The sequence below is a fragment of the Saccopteryx bilineata genome, chromosome 2 (assembly GCF_036850765.1).
Source record: "Saccopteryx bilineata isolate mSacBil1 chromosome 2, mSacBil1_pri_phased_curated, whole genome shotgun sequence".
Taxonomy (NCBI): Eukaryota; Metazoa; Chordata; class Mammalia; order Chiroptera; family Emballonuridae; genus Saccopteryx; species Saccopteryx bilineata.
Genome location: NC_089491.1, coordinates 204,118,107 through 204,134,579, shown reverse-complemented (window position 1 = coordinate 204,134,579; position 16,473 = coordinate 204,118,107). Strand labels below are relative to the sequence as shown.

The following is a 16,473-nucleotide window of genomic DNA, read 5'->3' as shown; positions in this document are numbered from 1 at the left end:
GAGAAGAGGGAACCCTCCTGCACTGCTGGAGGGAATGCAGACTGGTGCAGCCACTGTGGAAAACAGTATGCAGATTCCTCAAAAAATTAAAAATCAAACTGCCCTTTGACCCAGCTATCCCACTTATAGGAAAAAACTCTCTTTTAAAAATGACAAAAGGCAGAAGCAATTGTATACCCAACATAAACAGTACTAATCTTTAAATATGCAAATAAATATAAAAATAGTACACGCTCTTCTGTTGTTTTGATAGTGAATAAAAATATTTCAACATCAGTATTTTCAAAATCTATTTGTGAACTGAACAATTTGTTTTGTGTCTGGACTTCTCAGGAAGTTTCCCTACTTGAACTTGATGTGGGGTTTGACTGAATAAATTATTCTTGACTTTTGAATTATTAATCTTGTCTGCATGTTAGGCAAATCAGACTGCTCTATGTCCAGAGACACAGCACTGGGTCAGAAGCTGTATCAAGGTGCTGGCAAAGGCTTTCTGTCAAGGGATCAGGACCTTCCGACAGAATGGTGAGTTATAACGTAATTCGTGTTGCCTAGGTTTATAAAGTAATAACAAACCTCCCATTCATTATAGGTTTCTTTAAAAAGTAGTTTGTGTGCAATTAAAGTATAAAATAATGTTTAAATAAAAGGTCTGAACTGATGTTTATATGTACATGTAAGACAGCAAAAGAAACAAAAAGAAGTTGTAATTTTTTTATATTTATTTTTTAACAAATTTAATTGCCTTGTTTTAATTGCCAAATATTAAATTTGTTTTATTTATAGAGATTTGTTATATTTACTTATGTGTTGGTAACTTATACTTCAATATAAAAAGTAATCAGATTTACTTAAATATAAATTCTTGAAAATATTTAAAATTTACAAATAATATGAAACTATAATATAAAATATTTTTGTTTAGAAAATGTAAAAATTATATTTAGCAGTTATAATTATAAAAATTGCATTATTTAAAGATATAATTTACTAAGGAAAAATGGAAATTGTAGAAACCATTACTATTATACCTTCTAAAACTTTTTATAATTGATGAGGTATTTTTAAGAAATTCATAGAATTTGATACCATAATTTAACATTTTAATACTTTGATTTCTGGTGTAATTTCTGTAATATATAAAACATCAAGTTATCAATATTAAAGAAATATTTTTCTAGTGTGAATATACTCTTTATGCAAATGGTTTATTAATGCAATAAGCAGTTTGGTAAAAAAATATACTCATTATTATGTAAATTTGTCTTAAAGAAATTAAAATTATTTCATAGATGTTCTTTAATGCGATGATTATAAGAAAAAACAATTTTAAAACTAGTAACTCATCAAATATGTTTTTTAATTTAAACTACAAAAATATGAATTTTAAAAAAGTTAAATATAAAAGTGAAAGAACCATTTTCAAGTTAACTGGGAACTACTGATCAGCTTGTATGAGTAAAATAAATATTGCTTGTAGTGTAATAATTCCAACAGGTCTAGGTATATTTTTGAATATATATTTAACTGTTTCACTTCAATTGCCAATATCTAATATCTAAAAACTTATTAAAAATAATTTATCTAACTCATATATAATCTATTTATTATCATTTCTATTCTTAAAAATTAAAAATCCAGCCACTAGAAAGTGGAAATGAGAATATTAATTTTTCATGAAGAAATTTCCCTTCAATTGGGAATTTTCCTTAAATGATCAGCTTATTTCATCAATTTGTAGAACTGTAATGGCCACACTAAAAACACACAACTACACATATCATCATATTTGGTTTGCAAATATGGACAGCCTTACATTCATAAAATCAGAATTTATGAATATTATGGATTTAGAAGTAATATATTTTTCAATGAATAAGTCCATCAAAAATAGATTAAAAAAACTATTTTTTAAAAAAATGAACTCCAGTAAATATTAAACTGTAGGAAGTTATGCCAATATTAGGAGTGGTTGGTTTATAATTTTTTTTTGTATTTTTTTTCTGAAGTTGGAAACGGGGAGGCAATCAGACAGACTCCCACATGTGCCCGAATGGGACCCACCTGGCATGCCCACCAGGGGGCGATGCTCTGCCCATCTGGGGCTTTGCTCTGTTGCAACCAGAGCCATTCTAGCGCCTGAGGCAGAGGCCACAGAGCCATCCTCAGTGCCTGGGCCAACTTTGCTCCAATGGAGCCTTGGCTGCAGGAAGGAAAGAGAAAGACAGAGAGAAAGGAGAGGGGGAGGGGTGGAGAAGCAGATGGGCACTTCTCCTGTGTGCCCTGGCCAGGAATCAAACCCGGGACTCCTGCACGCCAGGCCGACGCTCTACCACTGAGCCAACCAGCCAGGGCTGCTCGTTTACAATTTTGATTTCCTCTTTTTGCTTATCTGCATTTTCTGAATGAATGTTATATAATAAAATGTTTTTTTAAAAAAATAAGAATGAGTAACTACTCTGAAAACAGGACAAAGGTGACTAGTCATTCATTTTTCTTATTTCAGTCCTCCTATTTTCTGTCCCTATCTCCCTCATCTCCAATCCCTGTAGACAACTTGAAAGCAGAATTCTCCATGGCTTCCATATGGCCCCTAAATACCTGGGTGCTAGCTGTTCATCTGCCTTCCACTTATAGAAGAAAAAAACCCTCATAACTGTGTTTTCTTTTGTGGCAGTCAAACCTCTTCAGGGAATTGAAAGAAGCTAGAAATAGAGTTAGAAATAATAGTGAAAAATTACCATTGGTCTAAAATATTAAAACTTTTATTTATAAAGCCTTTTTTAAAGAATTGAAACTTTTTATTATACTTCTAAAATTTTTAAATTTTTAATATTATCAAATACATGCTGATATGGGGAAAGCAAAAAGTTTAGATAAATTGAAAGGAGAAAAAACATATTATAAAAATTATCTGTAATCTTATCACTTACAGATGAAACTATTAATCCTTTGGTACATGTCCTAGACTCTCAAATGTTTTATCATTTCAGGTGTGAATGAATAAGTCTTTAATTACCTTTAATATTTAAAAGTGATCCTAGAATATATATATGTTAAATTTTTATTTTTACAAACGTGTGTCTAAATTACACCCACTACTGTTACAATTGTTATTTTTAAATATGAAATGCAGTATTAGCTTTTTTTTTTTGTTGTATTTTTCTGAAATTGGAAACGGGGAGGCAGTCAGACAGACTCCTGCATGCGCCTGACCAGGATCCACCCGGCACACCCACCAGGGGGCGATGCTCTGCCCATCTGGGGTGTCACTTTGTTGTAACCAGAGCCATTCTAGCGCCTGAGTCAGAGGCCACAAAACCATCCTCAGTGCCCAGGCCAACTTTGCTCCAATGGAGCCTTGGCTACAGGAGGGGAAGAGAGAGAGAGGAAGGAGAGGTGGAGGGGTAGAGAAGCAGATGGGCGCTTCTCCTGTGTGGCCCTGGCCAGGAATCGAACTGGACTCCTACACATCAGGCCGACGCTCTACCACTGAGCCAACCGGCCAGGGCCAGTATTAGCTTTTATAGTGAAATAGAGTAATGGGTTTCCTTTCACGGACAAACTATTTAACTGATCATGGAGAAAATATTTATAAAAACTTTTTCTAAACAGTCAAGTGTTTATATTTATCTCTCCATTCAGCAAGCATTTACAGACCAGCCACTATCTGGTAGTCACTGTGGGTAGAGAAGATAACTATGAGTATGATAAAATTGAGAGCAATGTTAAGACAAAACTCAGTATAAATTTTAGGGTGGTAGGTCAGAAAGCCTATCTTGGGAAACTACAGCTAAGCTGTGATCTGAAAGTAGTGTAGATATAAGATAGAATATGTGATGGGGCAAGAACCACAGGGAAAAGGCCCGTGAGAGAGATTCAACAAACTGAATACAGTATGCGGAAAGTTCTCTGGCATTCAAAGAACAGGAAGGAAGATGAGCAAGGAGAAGAATAATGCTAGGTGAGGCTGAAATGTAGTATGGATCAGGCATGTCGTAAATGCCCCAAAAAGATTTTAGAGTTTCCTTGGCTGGGTAGCTCAATTGGTTTGATCCCTAGTCACAACACATAAAAGAATTAACTGATGAATGTGTAAAATAAATGGAACAACAAATCGATGTTTTTCTCTCTCTCTAAAATAAATTGAAAATAATAACAAATTTTTAAAAAGTTATAATGTCAATAAAATATTTTGGAGTTTATTCCTTAGATAGTAGAAAGTCATTTTGGTTGAAGAGAGTAATATAATTAGAATTTCAGTGCTAGTTTTTCAAGATTGTTTAGCAGTAGTGTTGAAGACAGATAGAAAGGGAGGCAAAGATGTGAGAAGGCCCTAGGAGTATATGGGATAGTCCAAGATGGAGATAATGGTGTCCTGAACTATGTTTTTATATTTCTGAAGTCAAATGACCTGGTTAAATGGTAAGGCCATCAACAGAGTTAGGTGTAGGTATAGCAGATTCAGGAAGGAAATTGAAGCATTTAGTACAGATGTGTCTGTGAGAGATCTATCAATGGCAGCTAAGATATACATTTGAGAGTTGTTGATATATGGATGATCATTACAGTTAGAAAGTTGATGAGACCATTTGTGCAAAATCTAGATAGAGTTCAACACTGGGTATTGAGGAACTCAACATTTAATGCTTAGGCCACAAAAAACCCTGCAAAGAGCAAGCAAACAAAAAGAAGGAAAATAGTAGACTGCCATATCACAGATGAGACCTGGTGCGTTCAGGGTGGTATGGCCGTAGACAACTGCCATATCACAGATGGTGAAGGAAGAAAGTGTTTCCAGAAGTCATAATATAAAAAAAACTGTTGAGAAGTCAAGAAAGATGACTAGTGAAAAATGACCATTGGATTGAACAAAGTGGAGGCTCTCTGGTTGAGTGGTGGGTCAGAAGCAACATTGGAGTAAAGGGAAATGGGGCGGCAAGGTGTCAAAACAATTAGTAAAGATGGCTCTTTTTGTAAATCAAGGTGGGACAATGAGAGAAACATTTGAAACCAGAGATAGTTCTTATGTGGGCTTCTCTCTGTAAGACAAGATGAGAATGCCTATATGCTGATAGGAAAAGATATAACTGAGCTGGAGGAAAAACTGAGAGACAGAAAAGAGAAAGGATGGATAACATAGCAATCTTGAGAATCAGGAAATGAGTTGGATCTGGAATAAGCTCAGAAGAATAGACATTCTCTTCTGTCACAGGACAGAAAGAGGAGAGGACAGGTACAGAGAATGAACACCCTATGAATGGGCTCTACCTCAGAAAACCCAGTGACTAAAGGATCTGTTAATGATGAGTGGGGCAAAGAAGGTGGTGGAAGTTTGAAAAATTAGAAAATATATGAGATTGAAAAATGTAATAAATTGCTGTATTTGCAAGAGAAGTAGAATCAGATAACTTTGAAGGAGGGAAGCCAATCTGCTTGGATCTCCAGCAGTGTTCCTATGCCCACTGCCTGAGGATGTTAGGGTCCCATTTTGTCAAGTGAGACTTAGTGGCAGGTTGCCATAGAAAGACTTGAGGTTCAGAAAAATTTATGAGATCTCAAAGAGTGATTAAAAATAACTTATCAAAACATCGAATTTGTCATATCTACAATTCCATGAATCATTTTCATCAACAAAACACTCTCAAAACACCAGAAATCTTTCACTGAGTAGACCACTTGAATTTGACAAAAGTAGATATGTGTTTTCCAGATGCCTTCATGATAGCAAATTCTGCTCAATGTTTGCATGTTTCCCAGAAAAAGCAGTTCAGAGTCATTTGGTCTTGTTTTGCCCTATTTACCAAAATACTATATTAAAAGAAGCATTTGTTTGCAACAACTAACACTCAGAGTTGTATTTGACAATGAGATTTTTGGAAATTTTTATTTTCAATCTTACTTTTTTCCTCACTAGAAATATGCAGGCATCAATATTTAATGACAATAATTTCAGTATCTTTTAAAAAATTCAAGTACTTTAAAATGCAAATAATCTCTCCTCATTACAAGAGAAAACAGGGCCTGACCTTGATGGCGCAGTAGATAAAGTCTCAACCTGGAGCACCGAGGTTGCTGGTCTGAAACCCTGGGCTTGCCTGGGCAAGGCACATATGAGAAGCAACTATGAGTTGATGCTTCCTGTTCACCACCACCCCCAGCCATCTCTCTCCTCTCTCAAAAAGTCAATAAATAAAATCTTAAAAACAAACAAAACAAGAGAAAACATGGCAGGTGAGCAAGACATCTGAGGTTTGAATGAATCGGATAGCTTATTTTCATGACCCCTATTCAGAAGAGGCTACAATGAAGGTCTTGTACTAGACATATGGCTTGAGGAAGATACTTAATTTTCTATGTGTCAGTGACTTCATGTGTAAAATGAAAATAATATCAGTCCCACCTCATTACGTCACTGTGAGTATTAAATAAGATAGTCCTTGGAAAGTGGTGCGCATGGTGCCTGAAGCACTATACTCAGTAAATAGTGGCTGCTGTTATTATTATTACTAAGATTTTCAGCTTTATATTTTTTAAAAAGCCATGCCGTAAAACTGGAGTTGTATTTTACAAATAATGAAATAAACATACTACTTTAACAATATAGAAACAAATTACAAGCTATTAAAATGTTAAGACTGGAGTTACAACAATTGTTTCCTTTTCTAGATTATGGTTCAATCCAGTTTAACTCAGCAGAATTTGTCCAACAGCTCCAGTATGCTGGAGAGTGTGGTAGGTCCTGGGGACTTTCATCTTTTCCTTCACTGCACTTTCCACTGGCTTCTGCTGTTTTTTAAATCCTCTATGTGTATTTCCTCCTCAGGGGCTTTGCATATGCCTTTCCTTGTGTCTGGGATACTCTATCATTATACAGGGTGGGGCAAAAGTAGGATTACAGTTGTGACTACATGAAACAACTTATTCTTGTATTATTATTTATTATTATTTTTCATACAAACTTCTGTCAACCTACTTTTGCTCCACCCTGTATGGCATGTCCATTGTTTTTCTCATTTCCTGATTCTTCTCAAGAGATTATAAATTGTTTGAGATTAGAAACTTGAATGGCCTGACCTGTGGTGGTGCAGTGGATAAAGCATTAACCTGGAATGCTGAAGTTACAGGTTCAAAACCCAGGGCTTGCCTTGTCAAGGCACATATGAGAGATGTTTTCTACTCCACCCCCCTTTTCTCTCTCTTTCTTCTCTCTAAAATAAATCAATAGAGAGAGAAACTTTAATGCATTGTTGTTATTCCCATTTCTTAGCACATATTTCAAAGCTAACAATAAAGATTTTGAAATATTAATGACATCTATGTATGTATACATATGTACTCCTTAGTAATGTAACCCACTCTCCATATAATTCAACTTTTAAGTGTTATTTTAAAATTATTACAGTTATGTCTCAGTCACAGCCTAGTGTATCACTGTTGTATTTTCTCCCTCTTCCTTAGGCATGGAATGCATCTTGCAAAAACTGGCTGGCAGCAGAGGCTGCCCTGGAAACATACTACCTTTCTATTTTTTATGCGAGTGAGTTCATTGCAGGAGTCCTTGGGAACAGCACTGTTGTTTTCGGCTACCTCTTCTGTCTGAAGAACTGGAACAGCAGTAACGTCTATCTCTTTAACCTGTCTATCTCCGACTTGGCTTTTTTGTGCACGCTTCCTATGCTGATGAAGAATTATGCCCACGGAGAATGGCTGTATGGAGACGTGCTTTGCATCAGCAACCGATATGTGCTACATGCCAACCTCTATACCAGCATTCTTTTCCTCACTTTCATTAGCATCGATCGCTACTTGCTTATGAAGTACCCTTTCCGAGAACATCTTTTCCAAAAAAAAGAGTTTGCTGTTTTAATCTCTTTAGCCATTTGGGTTTTAGTGACCTTAGAGCTCTTGCCCATGATTCTTTTTATATATCCTGACAATGGCACCCAATGTAATGATTACGCGAGTTCTGGGGACCCTAGATACAACTTGATTTATAGCATGTGCCTAACGTTCTTGGGATTCTTCCTGCCTCTTTTTGTGATGTGTTATTTTTCTTTCAAGATTGCTGTCTTCCTAAAAGAGAGGATCAGGCAGCAGGCTACAGCTTTGCCTCTTGAAAAGCCTCTCAACTTAGTCATACTGGCGGTTGTGATTTTCTCTGTGCTCTTCACCCCCTACCACATCATGCGGAACGTGAGGATCGCTTCCCGCATGGAGAGCTGGGATGACCATCAGTGCCCTCGGGTCATCATTCACTCCTTGTACATTGTGACTCGGCCTTTTGCCTTTCTGAACAGTGTCATCAACCCTGTCTTCTATTTCCTTGTGGGAGATCACTTCAGGGAGATGTTGATGAGTAAAGTGAGGCACCACTTCAAATCCCTTACCTGCTTCACTCGGAACATGAGCTAATGAACTAACATTTTCGTTCAGAAGAAAAAAAAGTGAGATACCTGTGGGACCTAACTTTTTAAAAATTTATTGGGGTGACATTGGTTAATAAAATTACATAGGTTTCAGGTGCACCATTTTATAATACATAATCAGTACACTCTACCACGCATTCACTACCCAAAGTCAGGTCTCCTTCCATTACCATTTACTCCTACTTAGCCTCTACCACCTCCCCCAACCCTGTTTTATGCAAGCAGTTGTAGGCCAGTTAGAGTTCAATTCACTCATAAACGTAAATCAAAGAGGTTCACAGATCTGCCCCTGGTTTAAAGCTGTGATGGTATAGTCAGAGTATGTAAAATCAAGAGGATGAGAAGAATTTATTTGTTCACCTCTAAAATGAAAGAAGTTGGACTAGCATAAATGTTTGGGCATGTAAATAAAAATCCCTATGTGTTGTAATACTTCAATCAATGTAAGAAGAATAAAAGATGGATAAAGCAGCAAGTCATCTGCATTTAATCACTCACTGGTCAAATTGTAAAAAGAAATTGTTTTGGCAACTTTCTCTATATCATTCTTACTCATACTATTCTATAACTTTATGTAAGAATTGAATAGTGGATTATACCTATATTGTTAAATATTGTTAGAATTTGTGCTCTTAAGCAAATTTAAAGTAAACTAATAATAATGAGCAGGAAAACAATATAACAAGTTTAAGAATGCCTATACATTCCTTTATATTGATCATGAATTGAGTCAACTTTTAATGTACCAGTCCCTTTGTTGTTGTTGTTGTTTTATGGTCTATAGAGAAAATAAGCATATTAAATTGAAATATTTCAACAAAGGGAGAGAAATGTTTGACTGTTAGGGAATTTAGATGTAAATGATTTTATCAAAATTCTAAAGAGAGATACAATTGCAAAAACCTGAGTTATAGAACACAAAGTGCCTATCAAGAAACTCAAAGCAAGACAAAAATACATAAAAGTGAGTAGACTGTGTGTTGATTGTGCCATCTGACATTTAATTATCACACTTTGATTGTCACTGCATAGAACTCTATTAAAGTTTATTAGCTTTGCTGCTTTTGATTAATTAGTAAACTTTAAAGTATACTAATGCCATAAAACAAAAAATAAGAGAACCTGAAATGTTAATACCAAAATTTGTTGGGTTAATTTTCTCTTTTAGAGGGAAAAATCATAGTTTCACTCCCCACACCAAATTATTTTGTAAGCACTGTTATACTTTACAAGGATAACTTTACCTTAGAGTGATTCACATATGGAGTGAGCCTTGTTTTCATGGGACATTGCCTAAGATTATTGGAGGAAATGTTCTAAACAAAACACACTTCATGAAATTGCAGAATAGGAGGAGTATTTATGTGCATATCAGTATAGGTTATCTCAGGAAGTTAGACACCATTTCATGTTACAAAACAAATTTAGGGAATAAATGGTGCTGCATTAACTTTATAAAATGAAACCAAGTACCACATAATAATTCACTGATTATAGTCAATAAAATGTATCTCTGGCCATGAGTCTATGTTCCTTTCCTTGAAGTCAGTAGTGACATGGCACGAGTAACATGAAGGATGAAATGAACATTATGAGGGCAGAGACAACAAATGTCATTGTCTTTCCTGTTCTAAGTTACCCTGGTACTATTTTATTCTGATATTTCAAAAACCCAAAATATTCCCAGTTAATTTTACACAGCAAATAACTGAAATATTATAAAACACATTACTCACAATTTATTTTCTAACCTAATATTAGACTTTATGTTTTTTATGACTTGCCTTTGTTGTTAATGCTTACAAATTTTCAATGTAATTTTGTAATTTCCTGATAATAAACTGAAAACAGAACCTTTTTCATTTTCTTACCAGAAAAGGCTAGAAAAAAGGTCATAGGAAAAAAGTATCTGCTTATTTTTGCAAACTTACAATACATAATTTAATTATAATTTATATTTTATGTATGAATTTTAATTTGTAAAGACAAAATTAAATGTGCTCCACACCTACCCCAAGAAGTGGAAGAACTGGACTCTTTCTAATAGTACAGTGAAATATTTTGTAAAACCATAAACTCTTACATATATCTTATAATCAAAATGTTAAGTAATTTAATAGCAAGGTTTTTTTTTGCTCATATCTGACATGTAGTAACTTAATCCTTAACAGACTAAACAAACCTGCACTAAAATTATAATATCTATTTAATTTGCCTTTTGTACTTGGTGATTGCAAGAATCACAAACAATAAATAATGAGAATTCTTTTTAGGTTTGTGGTTCTCAAAGGAAATAATGTTGGTCTTTGTAACTTGTCTTTTAATTGGCTCCCTAGTGTCTTCAAAATCATATATAAACTATTGATCCAACATTTTGCCATCTGGACCCTCCTATTCTTCATACATGCTCTCCTGCCATTGTTGTCACAAACTATCCTCTAGCCAAAACTGCTACTTTATTTCTTCATATTCAGAACTTTTTTCATAATGTACACTTAGATTCTCATCTCTGTTTCATCATGCCCAGAAATTTAAAAAAAAATTAAGTGTATTCTAAGGTCTATCACATTTGTCTCTACTTTTTAAACCATTCTTTTATATCTTCTCCAAAAATTTGGAATAAATCTGTCTACCTCAGGGGCTTCAGACTACTTTCAAGCACTGCTTTTATAAGACATATTATTTTTACCTTATATTATTGTTCTTTAAATTCAAGTCAACTTTAAGGTCTATGAGGTTTTAAATGGTTGTTTATTATAAATGAATGTTTTAGAGAACAAATTTAAAATCATTGTGCATTTTGAGTGTGCATGATCAAACTATATTCTGTCATAATGTCTTTTATAACTAGTGCCATTTTATATAAAGAATAAAGTGTATATGCACAAATTTATGTACCACCTGCCATTGACCTGTCCTTTATATTTTCTTCTATACTTTGGAGCAGTTAATGGGTGTTTATGTTCTGTGTCTGCTTGTTTCAAATCTGAGTCATTTTTAAGTTGGTCTTTATTGATTACCTTTTTTCTTAAATATGGGTCATAATTTTTTGTTTCTTCATGTCTAATAAATTTGGATTGCATTCTGAACATTATGAATAATATGTTGTGGAGATTCTGTATTTTGTTATGTTCTATTAAAGAGTACGAATATTTTGTTTCATGGCTGAACTCAAACTCCAAATTCTGAAATCTCCATTAATTATTTTAAGTTTAATTGTGCTCTTAGAATCTAACCAGAATATCAGAATATCTATAGCTCAAAGTCAGCTAAAGACTTGAGCAGAGTTTATACACAAGATAAGGAGTTCCCCTCTGTAATTCCTTTTTCTCCAGCTGCTGAGTTGACTCTGAAATTGTCCTTTGCTTTTTCAAACTATTTAGACTGAAAGTTTCTTTCTGGATTTTAGCAACTCTGCTAAGATAGTAACTTTGAAGCCAACATAATAAATTCTCACTGCTTTCTGCCACTGATCCTCTGTCAAGTGTCATCAGCACGTCACATATTCTGTCAGCCACTCAAGAATAAAAGCTATTGACTAACTATTGAATATGTTAAGATATAAATTATTTGTAAATGTACAGTTATATAAAAATAAATATTTTTTTTCTTAAACATGTCTATCACTATGTGAAAGAGATTCTTCTAAATGTCTTGATAAAAATGAAGAGAAGGTCTTATGTTTCCCAGTGGTCATAATGCTGATTAGATTTATAGGTACAAATTAGTAGGAAAACCCCAAGTTGCTCTTGAGTTAAGCTCACTTTCCAATCCAGATTTAACAGTATTGAGTCAAGTGCTTTTATCTTGATTTGTTATGGACCATTTGTGACTACTCTACATGTGAGAGTCATAGAGGGAAAAAAATAATGTTGGTCAAGATTCAGGCACCAAAGTTTAATGGCTTGTCCAAGGTCATATGGTTAGTAAGTGGTAAAAGTTATTTCATAAAGCCTTGTTAATTGTTTAGTCTTGGCCAGATAGCTCAGTTTGTTAGTACTGTCCCAATATGCAAAGATTGTGGCTTTGTTCCCTAATCAGGTACATATAGGAACTGATCAATATTTCTGTGTTTCTCTCTTTAAAATCAACAATAAAATTTAAAAAATGTTTTAAAAAGCACTGTTTCATTAGAACATTAGAAATAATTGGCACAAGCAGTCTAGTTTTATAAAAAACATTCTCTTTACACACACACACACACACACACACACTCACACACACCACAACCCTAAACCTCTATATATTGCAAGATAATAATAAAGGCAAAAAAATTCTTTCACTCTTAACTGAAACATCAAGCTATTTTGAAACTTGAAAGATATAATATTCATTGGTAGTAATGGTAGTTCCTGTTAGAATGCATGATGCCAGATTGAAGGGAAAGTACCCATTGGGAGTGAAATGGTTAGTCAGACTTGTGTTCAGCAATCCCAGCAGGATGGCCTGAAACAAAAATTTGTGGCAGGAGAAGGAAAAGGAAGCATGAGCATATTTATGAGCATATATAAGACAGAACCCAGTAACCTTACATACATATACTGCAATAAATTTTAGACATACTGAGTAAGCAGACAACAAACAAGAAAAAACACTATAATCCTATTATTCTATATGCGCTTTCTAGATTGGTGAACCTGGAGAAAATCTTGATGTACATACATAAATTTGCTATGGAGAAAAATAAATATATACATATCTAACATATTTAATAAGAAAGAAAGCTCACTGAATCATGCAAACGTGTGGCTCTTGTGTCACACATTTACATAAAACTTTGTCTCTAACAAGATATTGATGAGACAAACTAAGATGTTCTTTGGATTCTGAACACAATAAAAATAAAAATCACATATGTAAACAGGTAGAGTTATGCGGCATTATGGGAAGGGAAGCTGAGGCTGAGGGTCCAGAAGGACTATCATTACAAGGTGAGAAATCTGAGAGGGGAGGGCCTCAGTTTCAGATCCAGAGATCCAGCCTAGAAACCCAGGAAATGGAAGAGACAGCTTGACAGCATTGAGTGGGGAGAAGAGCAAAAATTCTTTCTGTGGGAAGTGGCTGGTGAGCCTTAAAGGGACAGAGCAAAACATATCATTCACAGCCACTTGCCTGGGGCTTCAGGGGTGAGGAGAGCTGAAAGGTCTGACTGGTCTTTTATGAGGAAAGTGGGGAGAGCAAGACAAACAGTGATGGGGAGGGGAGTTCCTGGGCTGACCTGAGCTGAGTGCTGACTCATTTTCCAGTGTGGAGGCAGCCACAGCTGGGGGAGGGGTTGATTCTTCTGCCCAGTACAAACCTAAAATAGAAACAGGTGTCCCACCTCCGAATAGCTGTCTAGCTCCAATCAGCACAAAAAACACTTTGGAAAAAAGGAAGTAAGGGGAAGGGGCAGTGACTCAGGTTTCCAGGGAGACCTGAGCTACACCTCCTTCTTCATACTGAAAATGCACCCCAACCCTGGATAGCAACTGGCAGAACACACCTTCAGGTTCTCAGAGGTCATACCCACTGCATTCATGGATACAGTTTTAACTAAGCCCCTTGCTGAGATCAGCAACCTTAAGCTCCCTGCAGGGTTAAGCAAACAGACAGCAGGCATATCAAGACCTTAAAGCAGTTCTACTAGTTAAGGAGAATTAAATTCAAGCAACCAAAGAGGCAGAGGACTAAAGGCCTGGAGGAGAAGCCAAATTAAATAAACCAACCTGACTGTTGGTGGGACTGTAAAGTAGTACAACCATTATGGAGGAAAGTATGGTGGTTCCTCAAAAAACTGCAAATAGAACTACCTTATGACCCAGCAATCCCTCTACTGGGTATATACCCCAAAACCTCAGAAACATTGATACGTGAAGACACATGTAGCCCCATGTTCATTGCAGCACTGTTCACAGTGGCCAAGACATGGAAACAACCAAAAAGCCCTTCAATAGAAGACTGGATAAAGAAGATGTGGCACATATACACTATGGAATACTACTCAGCCATAAGAAATGATGACATCAGATCATTTACAGCAAAATGGTGGGATCTTGATAACATTATAAGGAATGAAATAAGCAAATCAGAAAAAAACAAGAACTACATGATTCCATACATTGGTGGAACATAAAAATGAGACTAAGAGACATGGACAAGAGTGTGGTGGTTACCAAGGGTGGGGGGGGAGGGAGGACATGGGAGGGAGGGAGGGAGGGAGAGAGTTAGGGGGAGGGGGAGGGGCACAGAGAACTAGATAGAGGGTGACGGAGGACAATCTGACTTTGGGCGAGGGGTTTGCAACATAATTTGATGACAAAATAACCTAGACATGTTTTCTTTGAATATATGTACCCTGATTTATTAATGTCATCCCATTACCATTAATAAAAATTTATTAAAAAAATAAATAAATAAAAAAAATAAAAATAAACCAACCTCAGACCCACAACTCTAAAAAGCCTGCAAACCACACACAGAAACGATGGGAAGACAGACAAACATAAGCCATATGAATCAACAAGAAAAATCTCCAGAAAAAGAACTGGATGAAATAGAAGTAATCAAATTACTGAATGCAGAGTTTAAAATAATGATTGTTAGGATTCTTAAGGATCTCAACGCTACAATGAATGGACTTAATGGGCACCTACTTAAAGAAATTGTAACCATCAAAATGGACACTGAAATAATAAAAAATAACAAGACAGAAATAACAAACACAATATCAGAAATGAAGATTAGACTAGAAAGAATTAAAAGCAGGCTAAATGAAGCAGAGTATCGAATCAGTGATGTAGAGGACAAGATAAGTGAAAGCATGAAGCAGAACAGCAAAAAGAAAAGAGGATCAAAAAGTCTGAGGAAACTCTAAAAGAGCTCTGTGAGAACATAAAGAGAAACAATATCCACATCATAGAAGTTCCTGAAGGAGAAGAGAAAGAACAAGGCACAGAAAATCTGATTGAAAAAATCATAGCTGAAAACTTTCCTAAATTGATGCAGGAAAGAGTCGCACAGGTTCAAGAACCACAGAGAACACCATTAAAAAAGAACCCAAAGAGGCCCTGGCCGGTTGGCTCAGCGGTAGAGCGTCGGCCTAGCGTGCGGAGGACCCGGGTTTGATTCCCGGCCAGGGCACATAGGAGAAGCGCCCATTTGCTTCTCCACCCCTCCGCCGCGCCTTCCTCTCTGTCTCTCTCTTCCCCTCCCGCAGCCAAGGCTCCATTGGAGCAAAAGATGGCCCGGGCGCTGGGGATGGCTCTGTGGCCTCTGCCCCAGGCGCTAGAGTGGCTCTGGTCGCAATATGGCGACACCCAGGAGGGTCGCAACATGGCGACGCCCAGGATGGGCAGAGCATCGCCCCCTGGTGGGCAGAGCGTCGCCCCTGGTGGGCGTGCCGGGTGGATCCCGGTCGGGCGCATGCGGGAGTCTGTCTGACTGTCTCTCCCTGTTTCCAGCTTCAGAAAAATGAAAAAAAAAAAAAAAAAAAAAAAAAAAAGAACCCAAAGAGACCTACACCAAGACACATTATAATCAAAATACTAAAGCTAAGAGATTTAAAAAGAATACTAAAAGCTGCAAGAAAAAAACGATCAATCACCTACAAAGGAGCCCCTATAAGGATAACATATAACTTTTCAACAGAAACACTTGAGGTCAAAAATGATTGGCAAGAAATATTCAAAGTAATGCAGAACAAGAGCCTACAAACAAGACTTCTTTATCCAGCAAGGCTATTGTTTAAAATTGAAGGAGAAATAAAAAGCCTTCAAGACAAAAAAAATAAAAACAACTTAAGGAATTCATTATAACAAAACCAATGCTGCAAGAAGTGTTAAGAGGACTGCTATAAACAGAACAAAGAGGGGAAAAAATCTAGTAAAAGAGAAATGTAGATTTAAAGAATAAAATCGCAAAAAAAAACTATGTAACAGTAATAACCTTAAATGTAAATGGATTAAATGCTCCACTCAGAAGACATAGGGTAGCTGCATGAATAAGAAAACAGGACCTATACATATGTTGTCTACAAAAGATCTGCCTCAAAACAAAAGATACA

The 16,473-nt window shown here is 35.9% G+C and overlaps 1 protein-coding gene across 1 annotated transcript; it reads left to right on the top strand.

The window, feature by feature from the left end:
* Positions 1 to 423: 423 nt before the first annotated feature.
* SUCNR1 (succinate receptor 1) lies at positions 424 to 11,953 on the top strand. The gene is made up of 3 exons (XM_066254918.1): positions 424 to 525; positions 6,670 to 6,735; positions 7,462 to 11,953. Exons 1-3 carry the CDS (start codon positions 523 to 525, stop codon positions 8,413 to 8,415), a joined length of 1,023 nt encoding a protein of 340 aa, XP_066111015.1. The 5' UTR covers positions 424 to 522; the 3' UTR covers positions 8,416 to 11,953.
* The last annotated feature ends 4,520 nt before the right edge of the window (positions 11,954 to 16,473 follow it).

What these genes read in the sequence shown, in the direction of transcription:
- SUCNR1 (XM_066254918.1), top strand. An exon ending in CCAGTATGCTGGAGAGTGTG is followed by an intron (nt 6,736 to 7,461) that starts GTAGGTCCTGGG and finishes CCTCTTCCTTAG; the next exon opens with GCATGGAATGCATCTTGCAA.